At 43.4% G+C, this 26,605-nt stretch overlaps 1 protein-coding gene across 2 annotated transcripts in view; it reads right to left on the bottom strand.

Annotated features, from left to right (window-relative positions):
• The window catches only part of ppm1bb (protein phosphatase, Mg2+/Mn2+ dependent, 1Bb), a 36,322-nt gene that overhangs the window by 8,476 nt on the left and 1,241 nt on the right, over positions 1 to 26,605 (bottom strand). The window contains exons 2-6 of one of the 2 annotated variants that reach the window (XM_072456755.1): positions 12,788 to 13,630; positions 12,520 to 12,637; positions 10,408 to 10,519; positions 8,379 to 8,436; positions 4,881 to 5,200 (exon numbers count right to left, since the gene is read on the bottom strand). In XM_072456755.1, the coding sequence (XP_072312856.1) occupies positions 4,907 to 5,200; positions 8,379 to 8,436; positions 10,408 to 10,519; positions 12,520 to 12,637; positions 12,788 to 13,618 (1,413 nt within the window). In that variant the 5' untranslated portion in view covers positions 13,619 to 13,630 and the 3' untranslated portion in view covers positions 4,881 to 4,906. Of the gene's footprint in view, positions 1 to 4,880; positions 5,201 to 8,378; positions 8,437 to 10,407; positions 10,520 to 12,519; positions 12,638 to 12,787; positions 13,631 to 26,605 lie in introns of those variants that run through there. The other variant, XM_072456756.1, reaches the window with a different exon arrangement.

Genomic DNA, 26,605 nt, shown 5'->3' with positions numbered 1-26,605 from the left:
CAAACTTTGACGAACTCCTCCTAGGGCGTTTTGCCCACCAACTTCAAAATCGGCGTACGTCCTCTGGACAACTGGGGCATCTAAAGTTATCCAAATTTTTGGTATACCTTTTACGCTCTGTGTGCGGCGCAGCCGCAAAGTTGGACCACTTATTGCTAATCTAAAAATTGCTCCCATTTGATCAAAACGAGTCCGATTAAGACCATATTTGAATCAGTTGTTAAACTTTCTAGTTTGGACCAGTTTATGATGACAAAATTGAAATGGGCGCGATAGCGCCCCCTACAGAGTGACCTTTAAATTAACATTGAAGGTCAAAAATTAGTTTTACCAAAATGTTCTAAACTTTACCCAAAATTCTATTTTGGTGTCCCGATCAAAAAAGCCAATCAGACAAATGCCTTAATTTTTACGGCGTAGTCGTAGCGATGACAGAAACCTCCCATGTTATCCCTATGGGAAAACCGCTAAATCTCTCGAATATCCACATTTTTATGTTTTACACTTTAACGAAGTCCTCCTAGTGCGTTTTGCCCACCGACCTCAAAATCGGTGTACGTCCTCTAGATAAGTGGGGCATCTAAAGTTATCCAAATTTTAAGGATAGCTTTTACGGTCTCTGTGCGACGGAGCCGCAAACGTTTCCCAGAATTCTGACTATTTGGCCTTCAGAGTGGCCTATAAACAATAGAGTTTTTCCAAATGACATGATATTTTGAACAAAATTCTAATTTGCCATCCTGATCACAAAAGTATGAAAGCCAAAGTCATATTTTGTACGGCGTAACCGTAGCGATGACAGAAACATCCCATGTTATCCTTATGGGAAAATCGTAGAATCGCTCAAATCACCACATTTTTACGCTTCACACTTTAACGAACTCCTCCTAGGGCGATTGTCCGATCAAGTTCATATTTGGAGAATATCATCTACACAAGCGGGGCATCAAAACTTACCCATATTTTGATTCTAAGTGCTACGGTCTCTGTGTGGCGGACCCGCAAATATATGTCAGAAATGGGAAAACAGCGAAATCTCTGAAATGTTCACATTTACGCTTCACACTTTAACAAACTCCTCTAAGGGCAATAGCTCGATCAAGCTCATATTTGGGGAAAATCATCTACACAAGCGCGGCATCAAAAGTTATCCATATTTTATTCCAAGTGTCACGGTCTCTGTGCGGCGGACCCGCACATTTGACCGACACTTGTGTTCATTTGCACTGGATTGGCCATGTCCAATGTGTCGCCGTCTGTCAAGTTCTTTTTTAATTCAACACAATAAGGGCGCCATCTTTATCAAGTCGAAAGCGCAGAGTCGGAAGGCCGGCGGCCCGCGAGGGCCGTTGGATGCCGCTTGCGGCTTTAATTCTTTCTTCTTTCTTCTTCTCGGGACCAACCCCCCTATTTTTCACCCAGTGAACATTGACGAAAAGTCACAAAAATGTTCACATCTCTAAAAATCGTGCCTCTCTACATTCTGGCTATTTCCCTTTTCTAAAATAAAAAAAATTGTCGCGTCAGCGCCCCCAAATGTACCAAAAATGCATTGAGAGATGGGAAATGACCCAAAAAAAATCTGATCGTAGAATCATGAAATTTGGCGCAGAGGTAGATGGTGACAAGAGAAGTAAAAAATATTATTACGGCAACGCCGTCCGCCCAACCAAATGTCGGCCATATAGCTTCAAAAATGGCTAAGCATGACTCGGGAGTTTTTCCAAACGTCGTACTTTTACGAACTCCTCCCAGGGCGTTGGCCCTAAAAAGCTGAAATTTGGTGAAAATGCTACTGAGGAGTGGGACATCAAAAGTTATCCAAATTACATTGATACCTCTCACGGTCTCTGTGCGGCGAAGCCGCAAACTGTAGCTAGAATTTCAGAAATCTCCCATATTTAAAATTTGTGCCGTTTGCGCAGATAAAGTCCGAATTGCGTCAAATTAGAATCAGTTGTTAAACTCTTTGCCCTAAACCTACTTGAAGTGAAATAAATTCATTTGGCGCCACAGCGCCCCCTACAGATTTTATATGAAGGTTAAATGTTTAGTTATGTTTAGCGTAATAAAAGGACAATTGGGGCGCGTAAGCGCCCCCTCCTCTTGCGGCGTGGCGGCGGTGGCGTGGCGAGGGCCGATCATTGCCGCTTGCGGCTATATTTATTATTATTATTGGATAAATTAATAGTTTTTGTTGTTGTTTTTGTTTTGTTGTTATAGTTGTTTTTTCATCAAAATTATTATCATCACTGTTATTGCCATCATCAATATTATTATTGTATTGGATAAATTAACAGTTTTTGTTTTTTGTCTCTTTTCACTAAAATCGAGGTGTGTTATGGTGAAAACAGACGGCAACATTTGAGTCAACACATTCTGAAAATCTGGGTCAACATTTGTAAAAAAAAATAAAATGTAAATTCAGTCATTTCCCAAGAAAATGGCAAATGATTGATACGGGAACAGAAACAGAGACGAGTGTGACATCAGCACATTCTAGAACTGAAATTATATAAATGTAACGCTGACATTTTACGCTATCGATTGGAATAATACTAGGTCAAATGTGAGCACTGTGTAGGGGCCTCTAGAGGGCGCCGTCAGGTCTGTTCCTGCTCCTTCTCGGGGCGTTTAAGGTGAGAGAGAGAGAGGTTCTGACTCAGGTGCTCGTCCCTCGGTTGCCGTGTGAGTGGAGCGCTGGCAACGCTCCACCATCGGACCAGAATAGAGCTACGAGAGAAAGAAAAGGGTTTCCCAAGCAGTGGGTCGACGCCGTGCTTTAGTCCATGTGCAGTAAGAATCCTCTAGGGGGCATCGTTTTGAGCGTAGAATAGATCCTTTAAAAGACTATGTCCCCCAAATGCAACTGCATTTAAGTTTATTAAGTTTATTTGTCTTTTGATAAAGGATAGATTCACTTGATCTGGTCCAACCCTAGTTTATAGATCTGGTCTAAGCCTAGTTTATAGATCTGGTCCAACCCTAGTTTATAGATCTGGTCCAACCCTAGTTTATAGATCTGGTCCAACCCTAGTTTATAGATCTGGTCTAAGCCTAGTTTATAGATCTGGTCCAACCCTAGTTTATAGATCTGGTCTAAGCCTAGTTTATAGATCTGGTCCAACCCTAGTTTAGAGCTCTGGTCTAACCCTAGTTTAGAGATGTGGTCTAACCCCATTGCAGCACTAATACGTTCATAAGAAATATCCAAAAGAGAAATGCTGAAACGTTGACCCGCCATACATACAGATGGATATTAGTGATTTGGCCCATAAACATATTGCACCCAACAAACAAAATGAACAAAATAATTTCAACGGCACCCAATTAAATCTAATGTAAAATGCGTTCATAATGTTGTGATGTCATGTCAAACCCTAAAGAACTACCACAAATATCAGCATATTGACAATAATATATCAGTCAGGGGCAGGGAAGGCATCTCTCGGTCTTAAGATCATTTTATGGTTAAGAAAAGAGTATCAAGAGCAATAGTTTGGGTACAATTTATTTCATATAAGAAATACCTATTTTAAGCATTTTTCAGTGAGGTGTGGTTCCTAAAGCTGTGCCAGTCCGAACGCAGTCCGAACGCAGTCCGTACGCAGTCCGAACGCAGTCCGTACGCAGTCCGAACGCAGTCCGAACGCAGTCCGTACGCAGTCCGTACGCAGTCCGTACGCAGTCCGTACGCAGTCCGAACGCAGTCCGAACGCAGTCCGTACACAGTCCGAACGCAGTCCGTACACAGTCAGAACGCAGTCCGTACACAGTCCGAACGCAGTCCGTACACAGTCAGAACGCAGTGTGATTTGTTCAATCATAAGTGAACAAGGAAAAGCAAGAACTACATTTATACATTTCAACCTGAAAACTCCCAAGCGCAGGTAACAAAAAAGAAAAAAAAGGAAAGCTAAATCTCAAATGAACTTGACAGTCACATCAGAGTCCAGAGTTTGTGGGTGGAGCATGGCAGATCAGAAGCCCATTGGCTCAACAGCAAAGGGGCGGGGTTTGGGGAATTTGAGCGGGAAACCAGCCAGAAGGTAACAATGCTAACGCTAAAGCTAAACCACTTTCACATATGAACCCAACAATTTTCCATGAGGTCATTGTAAAACGTGGTTTGAAAAATAAAAAGGTGATTTGAGGGTTGAAGACAGAACATGAACATCCAAAAGCCACTCGCTGTCCATATGAAATCCAATGTGTGCTAAAGTATAATATAATTATTACAACTAAACGTTGAGTGGACCAAGAAACCTGTGAACATGTTCCTAGTAAATTATAGTTTATTTTTTCTTTAGCCTTGTTCAAACTGTTTGTACTGGTCAAATAATAATTTTTAATTTTAAATTGACACAAATCCATGTGTTAATCTGACAGAAGATATATTTTTTAGTTTTAACAATGATCAATTGAATGGTGCCGCTTTATGGGACATGTAAAGAGTAGACAAAACTGATCACACTGGGCTCTGTGATTGAAAACAGTAGCTTGGCTCAAGTATGAATTAGTGTTTAGAAAAGTCATTGCTTTGAGGTCTGTATTGTGCACTTTATTGTGCTGCTACTGCCACAACAGCACACGAGTACACATCAGGGCTCATGGTTCTATCTTAATCGGTCTGTTGGTCCACACTGTTTAGTCTGATTTTTATTTAGACAAAAGCAAAACAATCAGCTTACATTCGTATCATGTACAAAGTAACTTTATTATTGCCAATTAAAGCATGTTCTGATAATAAATGCTGAGCGACTGCAGCTCTGGCCCCTGACTCTCATTGGACATTCTTAAACACAAACACTGGATGTAAACAGTGACTCGGGCCTGCTCAAGTTCTGTCCCGTAGCGGAGGGGAGGGGGCGTGTCGTGAGCAGGGGGGCGGGGCCGGGAGGCGTGGTCAGTCTGGGGAGGGAGTGGCCTTGTCTGGACCGGTCTCCAGCTCGACAGTGGCAGGTGAAGGCGGGGGCGAGGGGGGAGAGGGAGGGGAGGCGGGCTGGTTCTCATCCTCTGGACTGCGCTCGTCTTCCTCGCTGTCCCGGAAGCGGTACGAGGCCAGTGTGTCCTCCAGCACCGAGCGATACTGCCCCCGGTGGTTCATCCGGAAGTGGCGCAGGGCTTCGAGCAGGTGGGCCGCCGAGGTGCCGCCTCCCTCCTCATTCTCCTCCTCCTCCTCCTCTCCCCCCGCACAGGCCTGGGGCAACACCAGCCGTCAAGACTCGCACCAGGGTTAGCATTGCTAGCTAACACTTATTTACCAACCACGTCACATTTTTAATACATCATTGCATTCAGTAAATATTAGAAATTGCGATGGTGATGGTTTACTTAATGTTTGGGGGTGTTATTTGTGTTTTTACCACTTTAAATTCAACCAGGAAGCACAACTTTTGCATTAAAAAAGGTCCTAGACAAGCGATTCGACACATCAGACTAAAACATTTTCAATTATTTCTACATCTTTTTTTAACTATTGTCACTGCTAGCTATTTTTTTTTTTTCATTATCACCATAGACCACCATCAATAAAATCGACTTTCCCCTTTTGAAGAATTGTAGTTTATTCTTTTGTTAGCTAAAAATGACTTCCTCTTCTAGTCTGGACCCAAATAACTCCTTCCAAAAACTAAATGTTGGGCGTCTCTAGCTTTTTTCAACAAATTACATCAAAAAAGATAGTCGGGAAATAAAGCTGATCAAAACGCAGCTCAATCGCAATGAAAACAACTGCTTTATAGCATTAGCGCGCGTCTCAAAGTAGCCGACGACATAATGGGCCACTTTATAGCACTTTATTGATTCTGTGTATTTCAGGACTGGGTTTGCTTGAGAAATGTGCTTTCGGGCGCAGTTAAATGCTTCGTGGTGCTTTCCTCGGGTTTATAGCCAGTGGTTCATTCATAAATCCGACGTAACCGGGGCCACAAGCTCACGTTAGCATTGATAGCCGTCGTAAAGTGTTAAGCAGCGTCGGCCGAGCGTATTGTGACCGGCAACACTTCACACGACAGAACATCAAATTTAAAAAACGCACCAAACATCAAATTAAATGTAGTAAAAGTAAAAAATATAGCTGGAGATTGTCAAAAACTTACAACTCTACAAGTAAGAGACAACAATTACTGGATTCATGAAGCGCTGGCTGCCCCGGGGCAAGTGCACCCGTGGAACATACATTTGCTCTAGAATGGGGTTTGGCTTTTGAAAATGTTTGAATTTTTCTTTTCTGTTTCTAGACTAATTTATAACGATCAATCACAGGATGCATTTTTAAAGATTGGATAAGATGGCTTCCTGCGGGTCATTTGTTTTGATAATCGTCGGGTGTAATAATCGTAATAGTTGAAATGTGATTAATTGCAGTTTATCAGGGGGAAATAATGCCAGAAGTGTTTAGTTTCTGGGTAAATCTGTCAAAATTAAAACAAATATGTCCTACTGTAATCGTCAAACTCTGTCAAAATTAAAACAAGACAAAAATCAAGACTAAATAAAGACTAAGTTGGACTGAACGAGGAAAATGAAATTAAATCTAATCCTTTTTGTCATGTTTACATAGCGATACTTTTGGCATCTTTTGTGCAGCCCAAATTGGCAGCTCTACAACACATTTTAATACAATCTGACACAATTTCAAGTAGAAATCTTCCACAAAGATTGGCGGTTTGTCATGACTAATAGAATATAACAAGCTAAAAGGATCTGCGTCATTTGGATTCAATGAAAAAGGTGAAATATCGACCCCGGACAAACAGAAGAAGTGACTCAGAACACATTTTTAGACCGATTATACAGTGTACGTCTGAAATGAGCCTCTGAGTCTCTTTGACAGAAGCTGGTGGAAGGACCGCGACCTGCTCGACTACATGAACACACCATTTCTGCCCTGAATGACCCACAGTACGGCGTTGAAACCCATCTCGCCATCTTTCTGGAGAAGAGCGAGATCTGCGGTCGAACACGTGCTAAAGATTCCACGTGAAGACCAGCAGGTGGCAGACCCTCCATCAGAAAAGCTACTCGGAGCGCCTTTGCCACGACGTCTGTGTTTAACGGTTCACCTGGACTACATTCTGAACCGTGACAGAGGAACATGTTTGAGGATGAACTCTCTCACGGTGATGTTGAACCCTGACAGAAACACGACTGCAAACGTCACGCGCGGCCGTCGTCACGTGGTTCTCGTTCAACAATGCCTCTGATTGGATGAAAGAGTGCTCTCTCCCCGACAGGAAGCCCCTCGTTTTACTCGTCAAACAGAAGCCGTCTAAATGGAAGAGGCAGTATCTTTCTGTGGTTTTTTCGCCACAATAGCAGCTTTTACAACGTGCAGTTTCGAGTAAATGGCGTTTTGCTGAACAAGAATACTTTAAAAGTCATGCCAGTTTTACAAATTCACCATGACTCGTTCGTGTCACGTCATTTTACTGCTTTATGTCCCACATTTGTGAGAAACGTGCCAATGTTCACATATGTCAGGCACATTTCTGTTATATTTAGCACTTTGCTGTAGGGTTCTAGTAACGGTCTGGCCCTTGTTATAAGATAATGATTAACTTTAGGACTATGTCATAGGGTCAAGTGTTTGAGCCTCGCTGTAGGATTATGGGTTGGATATTATAGATTATGGTTAAAGTAAAAGGGCAGGGTGAGGATTATGGATTTACTTTCAAAAATGTAATTTAAATGTAAAGAAACAGGGAACATGGAGTCCTTTTTTTTTAACTTAAGTTTTGTTTGAAATGTGGTAGAATCCTATTTTTAAAACATAAATGGTAAATCTGATGCAATTAGTGTCAGAAAAATGGTAATTAGTCATTCCTCAATAAATCGTGCAGCCCTAAAACGTGTGAACACAGGTACGCCCTCCATTTTACAACCTGTACGTCGACTATTACTGTAAACACGGCACTTATAGACGACTTACATTCTCTCACACCGTTTCAAAAGCCTTCTCTCTCCACATCTCTGACGTTAAGCAACTCTAAACCTTCTTCGTGAGTGAATGTGAGAGTGAATGTCTGTCTGTGTCTCCGTGTTCCCCCTGTGACAAGCCCCGTGTCCAGGATGTACCCCGCCTACGGCCCAAAGTCACCAGCGACCCCCCCCCCCGACGGGAACAAGCGGTATAGAATAAATGAATCTCTGATCGTTCCCACAAACCAGGAATGCTTCCGCGGCATGTTTTTCTTTACATGGCTCTGGCTGAGGTAAATCGGATCAACCTCGCCTTCTCTTACACAAATTCCACGCATTCTTCAGCGTCAACAAAAAAACAACCCAGAGCATTAGGGAGGTCCCCGAGCATTACGAGGTCCCCCTGAAGCACCCGCGGGTCACAGGGGCCCGGGAGACGCAGGCATCAGACTCACCCCTTCCTCTTCTCTGTGAGGGTTCAGCTTGTTGTAAATGGCCTCGATTACGCTGCGTCTAAAAGCACAAAGGGAAAGAAAAACACATTGCTTAGGAAGGAGCCACGCCGACTATTAACGGCTGGTAAATGTGTATCGATCGACTCAGGGCATCCGCTCTTCCTATACGAATATAAATGGAGGTCTTTTTATGGGCCGTGCGTTAATGTGTTGTGGTGTTCTTATGTTTCGAGCGCAGGAGGCGGCGAGGTGAAGGAAAAGTCGGATTTTCTGATTTTAAAAGGCAAAAGACTGGACGAAAATGTGTTTGCTTTGTTTGAAATGAGAAAATGTGATAAAGTGAGTTGAAATTAGTCGTTATTTTTGTCAGGAAAAAGAAGCTTTAGACAAGGTTTATCATATTTTCTTTTTTTAAATTGAGAAAATTTGAATTATGTTTATTTGGATAGTGATTATTCGCAACTTTAAAATAAAAAAAAAATAGATTGCTAGGGTTATAAAGTTGTTGTTTTCAAAATTTAAAACAAAGGCAAAAAACTAAACCGGCAAGAACAAATTAAGTAAAAAAATAATAATAAAGGAAAGAAAAGAAAAATAAACTTGTCCATTTTAAGATGAGTTTAAATGCAATTTTGTTTTTTTAATTTTTGTGAATATGATGTCGTGATAATTACTGTATTGACGTATCGTTCAATAAATGACAGAACAAACAATATTTTATATCGTATATATACTTGTTTTGCACAAGAATAAACTGTACATTATTTAAGATTTTTGAGCAACACTTTTACACATTGAATATTGTGTTTTTTCTATTTCAATAAAAAAGAGTGGTATTTTTAAACGGAAGGATTCAAAACATATTTGGCATTCAATTAAATAATTCAACATACTTTTAAAAATATGTATTGTGACATGCCTGCACAAAATGTTACCGACTATGATAATAATCCTCTCGGTTTATTAATTAACTAACATTATACGAGTGTAGAAAACAGGTTCACCACTAGACGCCGCCAAAAACACCACACTGCATATTCTTATTTTCACCAGGTCGAGTGCGTACAATTTGAATAAAGATAAAAATCAGTGGTATTCATTCAAATCGGAGAGACGGGTGTCGTCAGCGTTTGCCAGTCTGGACATATCTTTGTTTATAATATCCATATCTGATCTGAGCCGCTGCCAAATGATATGAAGCTCATGCTCGTACTTGAACACAGTCTACTCGCTCAACTACAGAGTCAATAAAGTCGACGCTCACTTTCCCTTCAAAGAAAGCGACTCATAAAGTTTCAGATCAGTTTGAAACGTGTTCCAAGCTGTGGGAGCAGCATAACTCGACGCCAAATTAATCCGCAATATTGCGCACGAAAAACAAACAAAAGAAAAGCTAAAGTAAGTTAAGTTAAAAGTATTATTTCGTCCCAAAAGTCAAAATAAATGAGTGTTTTTTTTTTCAAATCTGGTTTACGCAGTATTCAATATGTTTGTGACGCCCAGAACCCTGACCGCCCCGCTTAAAATGACCCGACCGCGCCTCTGTGGAGTCTAGACTTGTTTCACATCCGCAGTAAAACGAGATGACGTCTGTATGTAGCATTAGACGCGTTTGACGGCACGCGTTACGCCACAACTTAATTAAAAAACGCTGTAAAGTTTGAATAAATCATCGCTTGTCGCCTGGAGGTCTTTTACCGACAAAAACATCCACACGCTACCGTCAATCACTTTTGCCGCGTCGCTTGCTTTGCCGTGTTGTTGTTGTTAGCGCTAACGTTAAGCTAACTGCGGTCACGACCTGCCAGAGCCTCATTCCACGGATTGATGCATTTGAACGTGCCGAGAGAAGCTTAACGTTCTATTATTGCCACGACAGTAGTATTTGCACATGGCGTCTGCAGTTGCGTATAATTAATTATGATTTTTCTTCCCGTGGACTACTGTTCACTCTCTGCGGACGCTCGATCCCGGTCTCGGGCGGCGGATAAGCGTGCGTTTACCCCCGCGTAGAGGGGGGAGTACTCACTTGCTGGCCAGGCCCCCGCCCGGTGGCAGGTTGGGGATGTTCTCGGACGCGATGCTCCTCAGAACGGTCACCAGGTCGGGCAATCCGCTCTCGCCGCAGCCGCCCAGGAGGTCTGAACACACACACAGGGCAGGACAAACGGGACAAGTCAGTTTGTAACGAGGCGGCGGAGAAGGCCCAGATGTACAGTAAATGTCTTTTCAGTCCAGGGTTCAAAAAGGGAAAAAGAAAGGTTGAAACATGTTGTACGTGGAGAACGACGACTTTGGTGCGTTTTACTCGCCTTTATATTAACGTCCTTCCTGTCCATAAACCAGCAGCTAGATTTGGTCTTTCTTTACGAGCCTGTGATTGGCCAGTCTTCAATTTTGTGCACATACCCCACAATAAATGTAAACTTTTATTCCTCTTACAGCAAGAAATGCATGCGTTCGCACATCCGGGAACTTGTACAGTAGCAACCGAGTCCGCCATTTTGAAAGGGGCACAACAACACGTCTACTACATACGCTATCCAGGATATGAGGCCAAAACGCCAAAAACCTGTGTTCTGTGAGGACGTTGCTCTGTTGTCAGACCAAGAAATGATAGCTTTGTCGTGTGCCTCAGTTTGCCGTTATCGTCTAAAGAATCAAAGTATTCGTAGCTCATTATGCCGTAGAAAAGGATGCAGTCGTGGTGGTTGCTAGTATATCGCGTGCCCCTTTCAAAATGGCTGCTATGGGGAAGTCCCGGATGTATGACGTCACCGCGAACGCATGTATAACTATACTAAGACTGTCTAGCTAGCATTGCGTCTTGCATCTTTAGCAAATCTATTCTCGTTGTCAGATGATTGATCAAAATATTAGAACAAGCTCATTTTCGTAGCTGTAAAAACATATCGTGCTTCATAATAACGTTTATCCGGCCCCGTTACGGTTTCTCACAGACAAACCACGTCGCATGAGACGTCGGCGCGGCTGAGATTTGCAGCACAGTGCTTCCAAATATTTGCACAATCTTAAGAATGTTTATTTTGTCCTGGATGTGTGCGCACAAAGTCGGCCGACCCTCGGAATTCATTTTTCAAACCCAACCGGGGCCGTCGGGTCAGAACACTCGCCCAGAATGACCATTTCATGTCGTGTATTGGGTGAGGAAACAAGTCTTCTTTTCGTGTCAAAAGTTCAAAAGACAATAGTTAATATTTACACAAACTTTATGACCCATTCACAAGGTGTTTACAGTACAGTCACTCTTGTTATAATGCTTGTTCTACCAATGCTTGTTCAATCCAGAAAATATAATCAAAATCCATTAAATGGTGTTTTAATTTGCATATATTGTGATATCGGTTGGTTTAAGCACCAGAATTGAAAAAGGGTGAGTTCATCTCGAGTTGGCAGCATTTTGTAGTCGTTTTTGATTTATTGGAGCAGTAATTACTAGACTAGAGATGTCAAGTTTATTAGTTTATAGACATCAGATTAGTCGGGTTGCAATATAAATCGTGAAAACCAAAACATTACAATGAAGCAAAAAGTCTTTATAGTTCATTCCATGTTCCAAATGTAAATCACTTTTTGATCGATAAGTTTTTGTCATATTTAACTTTATTTTGTGTTTCAGAAAGCTCAATTTCATTCATGCCGTCACAAGCTTGAGGAACAGTGACACGTTTTGACGATGAGAATGAAAGAAAATTAAAGATTTCACTGTTGTTAAGCCTCAATATTCGTGAATAATCGCTAAATCGTGACGTTTTTCCCGCCCAAAATAATGGCACCTTAGAATTTGATACCATGATATCCTTTACTCACAGCAGGAAAGTTAGTCTTCTGTGTAGGTTTCCCACATCAACCCAAACCGTGCACTACAGGTCAAATCCTCCAGCTAAAGCCCTGACCAAGCCTAGATCTGGAGACGGGTCCACTGTGAGCGGTTGCCCCGGCAGCACTGAAGAATGGGGGCAAATAAAGTGCTCCATATGTCACCTCATCATTCAGCAGAGCCCTTTTGGCGCTTTGGAAACCACAAACCCCTTCAGACTTTGTGTCCATGTAAAACGACATGTCTTAGTGATGTTTGTGGTGTATTGTGTGTACTGTAGTACTGCGTTGTTGAACTGACCCTGTACGCGTGTCTCCAGGTACTTGTCCAGCTCCTCCTCCTTCTTCAGAGCCTCCTCGGACACTTTGGGCGCTCCGGGCAGACACACCAGCACCACGCTCATGTTGTCCCGGCTTCCCTGAAGGACAAGCAGACAGAAGAAGATAATCAACTTTAAGAACAATAGACGCATTTTGAACGGTGACTGTGGGTTGTTGGAGCACAAGTGGCACCGGTTCTCTCGCTCCGGACTGTAAAAACGAGCAGTACATTTGTGTTCTGTATTCACCTTGTGCAGGCAGGTGTCCACCACGGAGTTACAGATCTTCTCCAGGTCCTCGCACACTTGCAGTCTGGAGCGCACAAACTCGCACACGTCCTCGTTGGACATCACGTCCCAGATGCCGTCGCAGGCCAAAACGATGAACTCGTCCCCCTCTCCGGCGCGCTCCAGCACGCACACCTCCGGCTCCGGGCTCACCAGCTGCTCTGTGGGGCCCTTACCGTCCACACATTTGTAGTCGTAGTCCCCCAGCGCCCGGGACACGGCCAGGGAGCCGTTGACCCTCTGGATCATTACGGAGCCACCCGCCTTCTGGATGCGCTCCTTCTCGCGAGGCAGGTTTGGTTTGTGGTCCTGCGTGGAGAAGCCCACGGTGGTGTCGCGGCACAGGACGGCGCGCGAGTCGCCACAGTTTATGAAGTACAGGTGTGTGGGGCTGAGCAGTACGCACACCGCCGTGGAGCCGCTGCGGTCCAGGCCCTGCCGCAGGTCGGAGAAGCTGCGCATGTACTCGTCTATGTTAAGGAAGCCGGAGCGGATGCCGTCCTTCACGCCCTCCACGGAGCAGGGGCTGGAGCCGAAGTCTGCGCCGCCCGACAGGATGTGCTCCAGCAGGTGTCCCGAGCAGTAGTTGGCCACTCTGGAGCCGGCGTGGCCGTCGTACACGGCAAAGAAGGACCAGTCGGCCAGTCCGTGGGGCAGTCCCACCACGGCCGTGTGTGCGTCCTCCATCTCCACCCTCCAGCCCTGCATGGAGCTCAGGCCGTACCGCAGCCCGTTGCCGTCGCCGTGGGCACTGTGCTTCTCCGTCTTGGGTTTGTCCAGGAATGCCCCCATCGCTGCCTACACCTGAGGGCACACAGCAGGGGATTTGCTTAGAATAGTGACTCAATAAATTAATTAAGTACGGAAAAAAAACACATGTATTTGTTATGCAGACAAGGAGGATGGAGTCAAGTGTGTGAGCAGATGAAGAATGGAAGAATAAGACAAGAAAATACTCTCAAAATGATTAGAACATGGGGGAAGGTTTGTGAGCCGACCATCCAACCTTTGCGTCACTGCTAAACTGGAGTTGTGTAAATTAGATTACGGCCAAAGAGCAAAGGTTTGCAGACAGTGTGTGCTCTGAAAACACAGATCCTCTTTGACTTAATTTAACTATTAGCTCACTCACTACTAGATCACGTCATTACCGCTCTCTCAAATTCACACCGCTGCCCTTTCCGTCCCCTTCGGCTCCCGTTCTCTCAGACGTGCATTGTGCAAGCCGAGCCGGTGGGAAAAACGCACGAATTGCAGACAATGATTTCAGCTTTGGCTGCGGCGCTGACCCCGTGTTGCACATCTTGTCAGCAAAATGTGACAAAGACGAGCTTCTGCTTCACTTTAGTCCGCAAAACTCGAGTCGGACAGAAACGAGAGAGAAAGAGAGAGAGAGAGAAAGAGGTGGTCTTATGTTTCAGGACTACTCGCTAAGTAGAGAAAAAAAAAAAAAGCACCTGACATGGTACGTCATAAAAAATGCATGTTATTACAAGGACCTTTGGCTGGAGGTGTCATGAAGAGACAATCGCATTTTGCTGACGCTTTATGTAACTCGCTATCAACTGGAGACGTCGTGGTAGTAAATTTAACCATTAAATACTTTCACTCACAGTTTTATGTAATCAAACTTTCTGAATGATACAGTTAAGTTAATGTGGCATAATCAGCACCAAACATAGGACTTTTTTGCGTCTAAATTGAATTGAAATGACAGATTTTTGCTTCTAAACCTGTCACGATTAGCATTATTTTATGGTTCATATAAATAAAGCCTGATTACTGATTGATCAAATAATCTCTCGACGTTCCTACAATCAACGCTATTAAATAAAAGGCTTTGGACAGGGAAAATGTGACGCGATTTTAAAAAATGTACACTTTAAGCAGACGTTTCCCTTTCAACCCAGGACACATATTTTCATCACTCTGTATTACAGTAATGTGAAGACACCTGACTCAGCGTAGACGCTCTTCCAACTCCGTGAAACGCAAGCGCTCTAGATTTTCCAACAAACGGATCAATCGGGGCATAAATGACAGGAACTGCTGCGGCTCCTCAAGGCCTCCAGGTCAAGGCAAAGGCTCGGGTCGATACGGAGACATTAATGCACCGAGACGAGATATTTGCAGGCTTTTAAAAGGTGCACTATGTGAGAGACTGATCCACCCTCGATGTGTGAAGGAAAGGTTCCGTAGGTCTTTCCTTCCTGCTGCTGTCAGACTTTATAACAAAAACTGTTAGTACTGAACACTCGCAATACTGACCTAACCTAATACTGATGTGCAATTCTGTCATATGTGCAATTGCTGTTGGAATTCATGTGCAATTCATGTGCAATTACTGTGAAATTCATGTGCAATCTATGTGCTGTCGCGACACATATTCATGTGCAATTACTGTCGGGATCACATGCAATGGTATTTATTTATTTATTTGTCTTGGGAGTTTTTATTTATTTATAGGAGATCTTCTACTGAAAGTGTTTTTCAGACTTCCTATAAGTGATCTGTTCTTCTGTATCTACCTCTGTATCTACCTGCGTTGCACCAATGAAATTTCCCCATGTGGGACAATAAAGGAATATCTTATCTTATCTTATCTTACCTTTGTGGTGGGGGACTTGGGTTCAATGCGGGTCATAGTCATAAATAATTGTGGACGAGTAAAATGGCCCAAAACGGTGTTAAACCAGGTCAAAAATAGTGGGTCGTTCCATGGCTCATTTGCTATTGAAACTGGAACCAAAATGACATCAAAATAGACAAACTGCTTTATTATAATAAATCTACAGAAAGGTAGTAGTGATCCTCTATGTTATAAAATGCTTAAAAACAAAAAATGGGTTAAGAAATCATACACACACCCTTGATTAAACCAATATGAGGTCCAGAGCCTAAACCAGATCTAATCCAAATCAAAAGCCTAAACCAGGTGTAATCACAGTAATTAACTCCAAATGATGACTAACCCAGGTAAACAAATTAGCTTTAAATGACCAGTGCCAGCTTTCCCCTGTCACACTATTGTGCACTCGCCTCGTTAAAGCTTTGATGATGAGGGGGAAATCAATATGGTCATTTAGTTTCTCTTTCAGAATAAACTGTGAAATAGTCACTTCGCTATATCTACATTTACATTTCATAAGCTGGTACCAATCCATACATTAGCATCAATGCACTGGAGAGCATAAGCCGCCAAGCTATGAAAAGCTAAGCCTGTTTTGGAGTTTAGCTAATGTTTACTTCAGATAATTTATGACTTCACAATAAGGTTAAGATTAAAGTTGGGTTTAAGAACGGGTAATTTGGCTCAGGTTAGTGCTTTGGGATAGTTTGTTCACCACATTGTGAAAAAGTGAACAATAATAATGTACCAACAATAGAGAAGGACACAGCCAAGGACACCATGCAACACTAATAACTCAGCAAGTAAGTTATATATTGCCTAGTATTTATCTTTGACTAATGTAATGAACATATAACCAACAACCTATTGTCTGTGCTGTCTACAGACCTGAACAGTTATGTTATGGTGTACCAGTACCAGAGCTGTGTGCACAGCTGTTCACAACACGTCACTGCTGGAAGAGTCTCTCCAGCGCTGCCCGGTGTTCCACTGGTTAAGGTGGCAGAGCACAGATTCCATGTGTTGTGAGTTTCAATCTGCTGGTCGTGTATTGCCATGGACACAACTGACCACTGCCCGCACAGCAGAGAGTTGTGACCGTCAGACCGCCAGGCTCTGACCTCTGCCTGCCCTTCGTCTTCCTTGTTTTGTCGCGCATGCATGTGACAAACGCAGCAGTAAGATTACTAACAGGAACTAAAAGAGCACATTACGCCGCGGTGCTTGAGTCTCTTCACTGGCTCCTGTCGAGTTTAGAATCAAATAGAAAATTCTCTTTGCAAAGCCACATTCTACCTCAAAGATGCTATAGAACCATATCATCCAAACAGAGCACTTCACTCTCAGAATGCTGGTCTTCTGGTGGTCCCAAGAGTCTCTAAAAGCACAGTAGGAGGTAGAGTGTTTAGCTCCCAAGCTCCTGTGTTATGGAATCAGTTCCTATCCATGTTAAAGAGGCCGACACAGTCTCTTCATTTAAGACCAGGCTTAAAACATCCCTCTTAGAAATAGCTTCTGGTCAGGCCAGTTAGGAAATAAAAACCTAGTTTCCCAAATACGCTGCCATAGGAGCAACTATGCTGGGGGAAGTATGGCAGCTTGAGCTCTATCCTCTCCTCATACTTTTCCGATCAACAATATTTCACCTGCCTCTGTTCATTGCTGTTCACATGTTATTCTCCTCCGTCCACTCCTTTCGGGGAGTGGTGCCATTTCAGACACTGCCGATGCTGACCTGTAGATCCAGATACTCCTCAACTGCCTTGAAGAACACGCTCTACTCTGTCTGAACTGTCTTGCTACATGAACCACCTCCACAGGCTCCACACTCTAAATTGAAGCTGTCTGTCTGTGGGAGTAGGATCTCTCTTCACTGTGGTTCTCCCTGAGGTTTCCACTTTCACAAACGGTTTTGTTGTTTTCCCTTGCTGAGAAGGAGGGTCTAAGGACAGGGGGATGTTGGGACATTTGCTTATTTCATATGAACATTGTTGAATCTGTTTTTCACAGTCGCCCTTCGAGTTAAACGCTGTTGTGATTTTGGGCGCTACAAAAACAAAGTGATTTGGATTGACACTGCGCAGATACAATAGATCGGCGGCCACTTCAAATGCGTTACGGCTTAAAAGTACAGATAATAAAACAATTTCTCAACATGGTATTCGCAGCCTATACACGCCTATAGTCTACTTTCAGAACATGAAAAAATGAAAGAGCGTGGGAGTGGGGAGGTGACCAATGAGAGGAATCGGGTTGCTAGAAAAGTTAGCGAAGCGCTGCCCGACACTACTCGGCACCGGCCTTTTCTGCTGCCGTGTGCTCGAGGACAGGCATGTGCCCAAAAAAGGCTGGCATGTCTCAGGAAGGAGTGCCCCAGCGCGGCTAGTTGCACCGTCACCGTCTGCAAACGAGAAAAGACCATCTATAAATACATTCTCAGACTCGAATTTCAGCTCAGGGTGGGGCCCCCAGAGTCATTCACATTTTTTGATGCCGGTTCCAGCGCCGCTTGAAGGGCATTTTTCGTGGCAGGTACGGCGAGGCGAGGCGAGACGAGGGGGGGTTTGGTCCAGAACGTGGCGGTAATGTTTTGAAAAAGAGAAAGTGCCGGAGAAGGGAGATTTCTGCTATGCTCGGCGGCCGCGCTACTCGCTAAAAATAAAACAAACACACTGCCGGTGCCTAGCAACTGCCCGCCCTACAGTGCAAACACGCAGGCTTATAGCTTCATTCACCGACATCACCCTCACTCTCTCTCTTCTGTGTTCCTCTCCCTTTTCTCTCGCTCTCTTTCTGTTTGTGTCTCGTGTTTCTTTCTACTCTACTCCCCTTCTCTTCTCTTCCTCTTTGCGCTCAGTCTCCCGCTCTCCTCCCTTCACTCCTTCCTTCCTTCTCTCGCTCTCTGGCTTTCTCCTTTTAGTCTCCCCTTCCTCCCAATTGCTACCTCCCCCCCTCTCCTTTTTGACTCGAATTCTTACTCTTCTGGGTTTCTTTACCCTCATTCCTTCTCCTTTCCTCCCCTCTACTGTGTTTGTCTTTACACTTCCTCTCTCCCTCGGTCTTCTCTCTCTTTTCCTCCTGTATTCCTCTCTTCATCCTCCCCCTCTCCCCTTTACTCCTTCATTCTCTCACCCCCCCTTTCTCGCTCTCGCTCTCAAACACAGCTGCCAGAAGAGTTGCATCATCCCATTGCATATCACAAAGTATTGAAGTATCTCATCCAGTACACAGCAGCAACATAAATATACATGCACGTGTTATTTGTCCGCTAAACGACAAGCAAACAAAGATGGACGACTTGGGCGGCTTGAGAAAAGAGGGAGAAGTGAATCTGGGTTTATTATGTGATGAAACCACAACCGAAGCGTCTCGTCACTCGTGTCGTCATGAAACCAACTCCCCCAACGACGGCGCGTAGACGAAAGCTGTGGCCAAAAAAAAAGCCTATTAAAAAAAAAACCTGGCTCTGAACGGAGAGCGAGGGAGAGAAGTGGAAGCTCTGTGCGGTTATGTAACGCTGCAGAGAGACCGGCCTCACAGCCAGAGCCGCCGGATTAAACCAACACGTTCTATACTTTTTAGTTTGTCAAAACCTGCACTTGGATTAATAAAAGCGTTTCATCGTTGTGCATTTGTAGGATGTTTATGGTAGGGGTGTTTCTCGTTTCTACTGCTTACAAGAAGTGAATAAAGTAATCTGCCTCGTCTGAAAGGTCATTGGTTCCGGTCGATTAAACGGCAAACTCCAAAAACGGATATCTCGCCGATGTGGGAAGAGCGAGTGTGCGGCGGTACGGTGTTGCCGCCCAATGTTTAATGCTCTCCAAAGGCTTAAAACTACTTAAAAAAAGAGGCCATAGAGGCTGTATTAAAGAAAATACTGAGTCACGAGATAAGATTTACACGAAAAATGCACCGCTTGTGTGTTTTTCTCCTGAACTAGATTTGGAAAAAGTTTTATTTGCTAACATACTCCGCTGTTGCGACATTTCGGCCATTTGGCGTGAAGAAATTCAAAGACGATATGACATATTAAGACTACACTTTTCAGTAGAACAAAGGGACTATGATTACATTTAAGACTTTACCAAACATTTTACCTGTTTTTCCCAAATTTGGCAATCTTGATGACGTTTATAACTTCACTTCCTGGTTTGACACGGCCAGCAAATATAACATAAGTAGAGGTAATTCCACAACTGTTACTTAGCAACCAGATTTAAACAAGAGGCAGAATCTTCTTCTTCTTTGGCGTTTTATGGTATCCAAGCGTTACATTACCGTATCCTACTGTAGTTGTACATCTTGTTCTTTAGAGGTAGAATCAACTTGAGTTATACAATAGTTATGGCTTTGACAAACACATTTATTTTGGTGGAATGGAATGGCACAGAGGAGGAGGTGTCCTGTTGTAGAACTCAAGTCTAAAGGGAGGCTCGGGCCTTGAAGTCTAAAGAATAAAGCCTAAAGAATAAATCCTAAATAATAAAGCCTATAGAATAAAGTCTAAAGGGGCTTTGTAACGCCAAAGCAATGGGAGGAGTACTTTTACGGACTACGACAGAGTCTGAGGACTACGAAACGTCTGAGGAATAAAGTCTGGCGGTAATGCAACACTCGGATGCCAACCGCCATAAAACAACAACAACAACAACAACAACAATAAAGTCTAAGATGTTAGATACAACTACAGTAGGCGGCGGTAATGGAACGGTTGGATACCGGCCGCCATAAAACACCAAAGAATGGATAGTAATAGAGTCGATGTGAGCGGGGGCCTCGAGCCTCAAAGTCTAAAAAATGAAGATGGAATGGAAGGGGCACTTGGGATGCCGGCTGCCGTGGAACCCCAAAGAAGAGGAAAGCAACTACTACAACAACTACTACTACTACAACTACAGAAGTCTGAAGTCTAAGTCGTAGAACTAGTGGGTGGCGGCAATGTAACACTTGGATTCCAACTGCAATAAAAGACCAGAGAAGAAGGTCTAAAAGAATAACGTCTAAAGTCTAAAGTATAAATGCACCTTTGCAGCTGGCTGCCAACAGACATTTAAAGGAACACAACAACAACAAGCACTACTTCCGGTAATTTTCAACATCAATTTGTCACATTTTCTTCACAAACTGCAACTTGACAGATGAAAAACTATGATCATTATTTAGCACAGGGAAAACTCACCAAACATCATCATAATTAGACAAACAAAGAACCTGTCATATGGACTTTAATCGCTTCATTAAAGCCACTTCATAATAATGTGTAGAATGGGGCTGTAGTGAACTAAAAACAAGCTCAGTGCAGAGATTTGTGAGTTTAAAGATGATGGCATTGGCAGTAGGGCAGCACAGTTTGGAGACAATATCTAGTGTGATTAGATTTGGTTGTTTTAACAGTGTTTAAACAATCGGATTCTCAAAAGTTCACATTTTAAACACGTCCAGGAAAACTGACAAAAAGACTGAAATAAGCCTACCAAACTGACCAACTAAAAAGGATAACTTGCATCTCAGAACATGTTTGTACAGATCTAAAAGTACAGGTTTGGCTGTTTTTAATGCGGAATAAGACAGGATATTTCAGATATTATGGTACTACAAAACTGATTCAGTAATTGCGTCCATTTAAATTACAATTTCGGTTCTCAGCCACAGAACACAGATGTGTAAACAAAAAGAGTTAAAAATAGTTCATATAGAGTTTTTTCTTATCCGTTTCTTTATTATTATACTTCTGTGCCTAATCAGTTTCTGTACTTAATCTGTGTTGCAACACTGAAATTTCCCCACTGTGGGACAAATAAAGGTCATCTCATCTTACATTAACAGTCTGATGACGCAAGGATTTCTAGCTTCATTTCAAGCCATAACTATTCCTGTATGTCCGACAAAGCAAACGTGTATTATATCAGGTTACTTTGGTCGTTGCGATTGTTGTGGCAGTACAAACGGCGAGCGCTTTCTGGCTGGCACCGCTCTAGAAAAGCCCGCCTTTGTCTAAATGTCACCGTCTCTGTAACAGTGACCGCTGCTGACTCACAAGATTAATGCTAATCAACTCCTCCTGCGCCGGGCCCTCCGCCGCTGCCCGGTCGGCCCAGGTCAAATGCGGCTCACCATTACGGTAAACCTAATGCGAGACGGGGCGGCACTTAACGCGCTAGCGATGCACTGAAGTGACGTGCGGCGATATTACCCTCCGGGACAAATTATACGAGTACAAAATGGAGCGGGCGAAGGGAGCCGTCGCTGCTCATCAATAATAAAACACTATTTCTACGAGCTAGGATTCATTAGTACAGAACACATTAACCACCGCCATCACCGGTTAAAGGGCAGCAGTGACCGTTGTTCAACTCAGCAAACCAAACGACACGCTACATCTTTTCATGCTAATTTGTATATAAATGAAATGTCTAAAAGCGTCTTAAAAGCTCAATAATGTCTTAACCAAGGACTGACATTATGACGCAAGGAATACAGCGACTTGGGTTCGGCTTCTGAAGTTGCAGAGACGATATAAAAACGTAAATTAATTAAACCCGAGCACCGATGCCCGCTTCACACAGACTTGCACAAACCTGATGTAATCCAATTCCAACTAATCCATAGCCGTTTCCATCTCGCATCGGAAGCAGCGACGCAGAGGTGCCTCAAATAAAACACAAAACCATCTCCTTTTGTTCTAAATTAGTAAACATGAAAGCATATCGTACGTTTTTGGTCAGCTGTGACGGACTCATCTACCCACCGCTGCTTGAATAAAGTATCGTCACCGCGGACATAAAACTGCCTCGCTTTTGTGCTATAGTTTCAGCCTCTTTGCGGGCCGACGGTTCTGTCACGGTGCACTCACAAGTGCGCGAAAGACGCCCTTTTAGGCCGACGAAACGCGCAAAACGAGGACTGTGCCGACACGAGATGCGCGCAGACGTAGACGCACAACAGCGCTGAATATTGCCCTGCAGCGTTAAGCTTAAAAATATGACTATTTAATCAAAGAGGAACTAATTTGCATTTATAAAAAAGGCCCTGTGTGTAACCAAGCACCTGTCGACATGCATGGCAACTACATAAAGAAATTAAAATGGAACTAAAGATGGATTGTAATCATCGCTAGGGAAACCAGTGTAGATGTTACAATCCCGTGCGGCCATCTTGAACCATGAGACCATTAGACTTGAGGCCCTAACTCTTTTTCCCACAACACGTAAACGCAAAATAAAGAGCGTCATTAGCCGTGACAAAGTGGCGAGTTGAAATGCTCTGGTCAGTTCATGTGAGGCCGCTGCAGTCGTCCAGGAGAAGCATGCATTATGTTTGCAGTAAACACTGATTATGGAGTGACTCATTGTGGAGCCGCACGAGGAACCGGGGCCCCTTTCCACGAAAACACTGACCAGCCGCGAAAGCCGATGCATAAACGAGTCCCAAAGTCTGTTCTCAGGACAACCGGGGCCTCAGAGGTTTTATCCAGGCTTTTACTCTTCCTTCTGTCACACCGCGAAGACACTGGCTGCAAACCGTAACCCTACCAGAGACACCTACCGGAGACACCTACCGGAGACACCTACCAGAGACACCTACCAGAGACACCTACCAGAGACACCTACCAGAGACACCTACCAGAGACACCTACCAGAGACACCTACCAGGGAAACGTACCAGGGAAACCAACCAGAGTAGGCTACCGCAGCACAGACTGAACTAGTGTGGTGAGGAGCGTTGACTTACAACAGGAAGCAGTTTGAATATTGTGCGTGGAGATGGAGGGGAACGACTCAAAGTGTGCGAAAGAAACAAAATACAAGTTGAAGTATGTTTTTGATGTGATCCAACGTTATGGCGAATCCTTTTAGACACATCTTCCTCACAGAATATCAACCTGCGCTAGGGCAATGCTCTCATGTCACTGCATCTGCTGTAAAGACGGTGCATGATGGTGAACATAAGTGAAGTGCACTTGAAGGAGCATCAAGTGTGCGTATATGATGGAAGCATTATGTGTATTGATTTGCCATATTCAAAAGAAAGACAGTAACGTTTCATGTGCCGTTATGGCCGCATCATTACAGGAACATTTCCAGTTCATATTTGTAGAGATGATGGCAAAGTTATTCAAAATATCAGACTCGGAGCGTCGGCCTAAACTAATAAACAGAACTCTTCACCATTGCTTAAATTGTCTTTTTAGTAGCAAAAAACAGTATTAAGTCCACTGGACCATCAAAGAGCTAAACTAGTGCAACTGTGCCATATGACCAGCCTCCTGCTGGTGCCCAGAGTCGGGACTAAACATGGACCGGCCCCCTGCTGGTGCCCAGAGTCGGGACTAAACATGGGCCGGCCTCCTGCTGGTGCCAGAGTCGGGACTAAACATGGGCCGGCCTCCTGCTGGTGCCAGAGTCAGGACTAAACATGGACCGGCCTCCTGCTGGTGCCAGAGTCAGGACTAAACATGGACCGGCCTCCTGCTAGTGCCCATAGTCAAGACTAAACATGGACCGGCCTCCTGCTGGTGCCAGAGTCAGGACTAAACATGGGCCGGCCTCCTGCTGATGCCAGAGTCAGGACTAAACATGGACCGGCCTCCTGCTGGTGCCAGAGTCAGGACTAAACATGGACCGGCCTCCTGCTAGTGCCCATAGTCAGGACTAAACATGGACCGGCCTCCTGCTGGTGCCAGAGTCAGGACTAAACATGGACCGGCCTCCTGCTGGTGCCAGAGTCAGGACTAAACATGGACCGGCCTCCTGCTGGTGCCAGAGTCAGGACTAAACATGGACCGGCCTCCTGCTGGTGCCAGAGTCAGGACTAAACATGGACCGGCCTCCTGCTGGTGCCAGTTGGGGCAAAACATGGAGAATCAGCGTTTCAGTTTTATGCAGACATAATCTAGAACAGTCTTCGTGAAGATGTGAGACCGGACTCTTCTCGGTCTATGTTCAAATCTAGACTAAAAACAGTCCTGTTTAGCTCTACATTTGACTGAAAGGATTGTAGCTGCACTTTTGTCTTTAAAAAAGTTTGTAATGATTCTTTTCCTGCTAAAATGAGCACTACAAATAAACCTGGCGTCCTATAGCTGGAGCGACTAAGTATACGCCAACCAAGGCCAGCTAAAAGCACTCCATTCACTTCAACATGCACAGGTATCACAAACTAAATATTCCAGCTTGTGAAATGGCCCCATATTTCTTACTAAGGAGAAGCATTGCAACATGTCCAACAAAGCTTAGCCACCGTTTTGCTAGCAAGACTCACACTAACCTAAAACACAAACAAATTTTAAAAAATCCACAATAGAGAAACCAAGAACGCACCAAGCCTGTTCTGATCCCATCTAAACATGCAATTTACTGTAAACAAACTTGCCATGAGATTTTCCAAAGCGATTAGGAACACTTTTTACATCTTCAGGTAATAACCCAATCAAAACTAGCATATATTATACAATGTTGAATGTTTATTTGGGTAAACATTGCTTCACCAATGTCATCTACGCTCACTTTTATTTACAGAACTTTGGAAAGCAATTTTGAACGCTTTTCAAAACGCGATACAGCAACGCTAGAAATGCCATTACCCCGACAAGCTAGCGCGGCGTAGCTAAACATTGACACTTGTACGACAAAGTCCACAGAGCTGTCATTAGCCGTTTATGGCCGTGACGATGGCTTCGACACCTATAGATCGGGACGAGCTTCGAAGCGCAGAACGTCTGGATTTAGCTTCGACTTTCGCTAACGTTTCACGATCTGGAAAAGCAACAAGTTGGAAGATTAGCAACAACAAAACACACCGCTAAAGCAATGACAACGCTCGATTTTACTAGAAAAACTACGAGGCTAAAACTGCAATAAACTACGACAGAGTAAATATTGACAAATTATTACTTTTATTCACAAAATGACAATTCAACAACAACAATTCAAAGTGTTTGTCAAGCTTTAAAATAAGGTGTTAAGTAATGTAGTGAGTAAATAATTGGCTTTTATTGGCGGCTGCGGTGTCTAAACTAGAACATCGACAGCTAACGTGACTTTGGGCAGTTGGAAGTGCAGCTCATAATTCAGCCGGTACATGAAAGCCCCGCCCGGTAAGATTTCAACCGCGAATAGGCTTCAATAAGCGCAATCACAGGTGCGTTTAATAGTGCGTGCGCCCTCGCCGGGGGCTGGTCTCTCCACACACTCGGATCTGCCTCCTGTAGATGAAAACAAAGGGAGGACGAGCAGAATATCGACTGTGGAAGAAATGTGCTTTTTAACTTTCAAAATGCAAGTGGTTCTGACCTGGTTTAAGGTTAAAAATGTGTAGAAGGAGATTACTAATCAAAGGAAAACAGAAGACTTCAAGTGTGCGACTATCAAGATAAATATAGTATGGACTTTTGAGAGAGAAATAAAAGGTCATAAAAGGTGTCATTATTTATTGTATTATTTGCTTGTGGTTTATAAAGTAAGCTTGTGATGACCCTTCATTGATAAAAAAAATGTAAATATTGTGTATTTTTGTATAAAATAAACAAAAATAGTGTCCATGCCGTTAATCAGACGTTTCTACAGTAAAATGTATGTATAAATTAAATCAATATAGATATTTTGATGAAATAAAGGTTGAAATAAGGTGACTGAATGCTTCTAGAAATATAAATATAAAATGTACGACTGTGATGAAAACCAGAAATAGTTAATTCTACTTTAAACCTTTTAGATTGATTTAATACAGTCTTTGTAATGGAAGATCTTTGGGTTTCAGAATGATGAAAATTTAGGGACGGTTGCCATAGCAAATTAAGACAATTCAAAACTAAATAATATGACCTTTGAATGGTAAAAAATCCTTAAAATGTCAACTAAAAACAGGAAGATTACGACGATCGAAATGTTTAAATGGTCGACCACTCACGACTTACGACTATTCTGATGAATCATTGCGGTAGGACAGTTGCCATAGCGATCAACAGTGTTTTAAAAAATGCACAAACAGGAAGCTAACACCCATGAATCTCTTTTGAATGGGCAAAAGTCCTCTACATGTCAAACACAAACAACAAGCTCAATGGCACGCTAGAACAGAATTGATCATTTTAAATAAAAAAACACAACAAGACAGAAGTATTTGCAGTATTGTTTTGAAAAATAACA

This window comes from Eucyclogobius newberryi, unplaced genomic scaffold (genome assembly GCF_026437365.1).
Source record: "Eucyclogobius newberryi isolate DKJ021-1_F unplaced genomic scaffold, fEucNew1.0.hap1 SCAF_20, whole genome shotgun sequence".
Taxonomy (NCBI): domain Eukaryota; kingdom Metazoa; phylum Chordata; class Actinopteri; order Gobiiformes; family Gobiidae; genus Eucyclogobius; species Eucyclogobius newberryi.
Note: the sequence above shows the minus strand (reverse complement) of the source record. Positions and strands in the feature narration are given on the sequence as shown.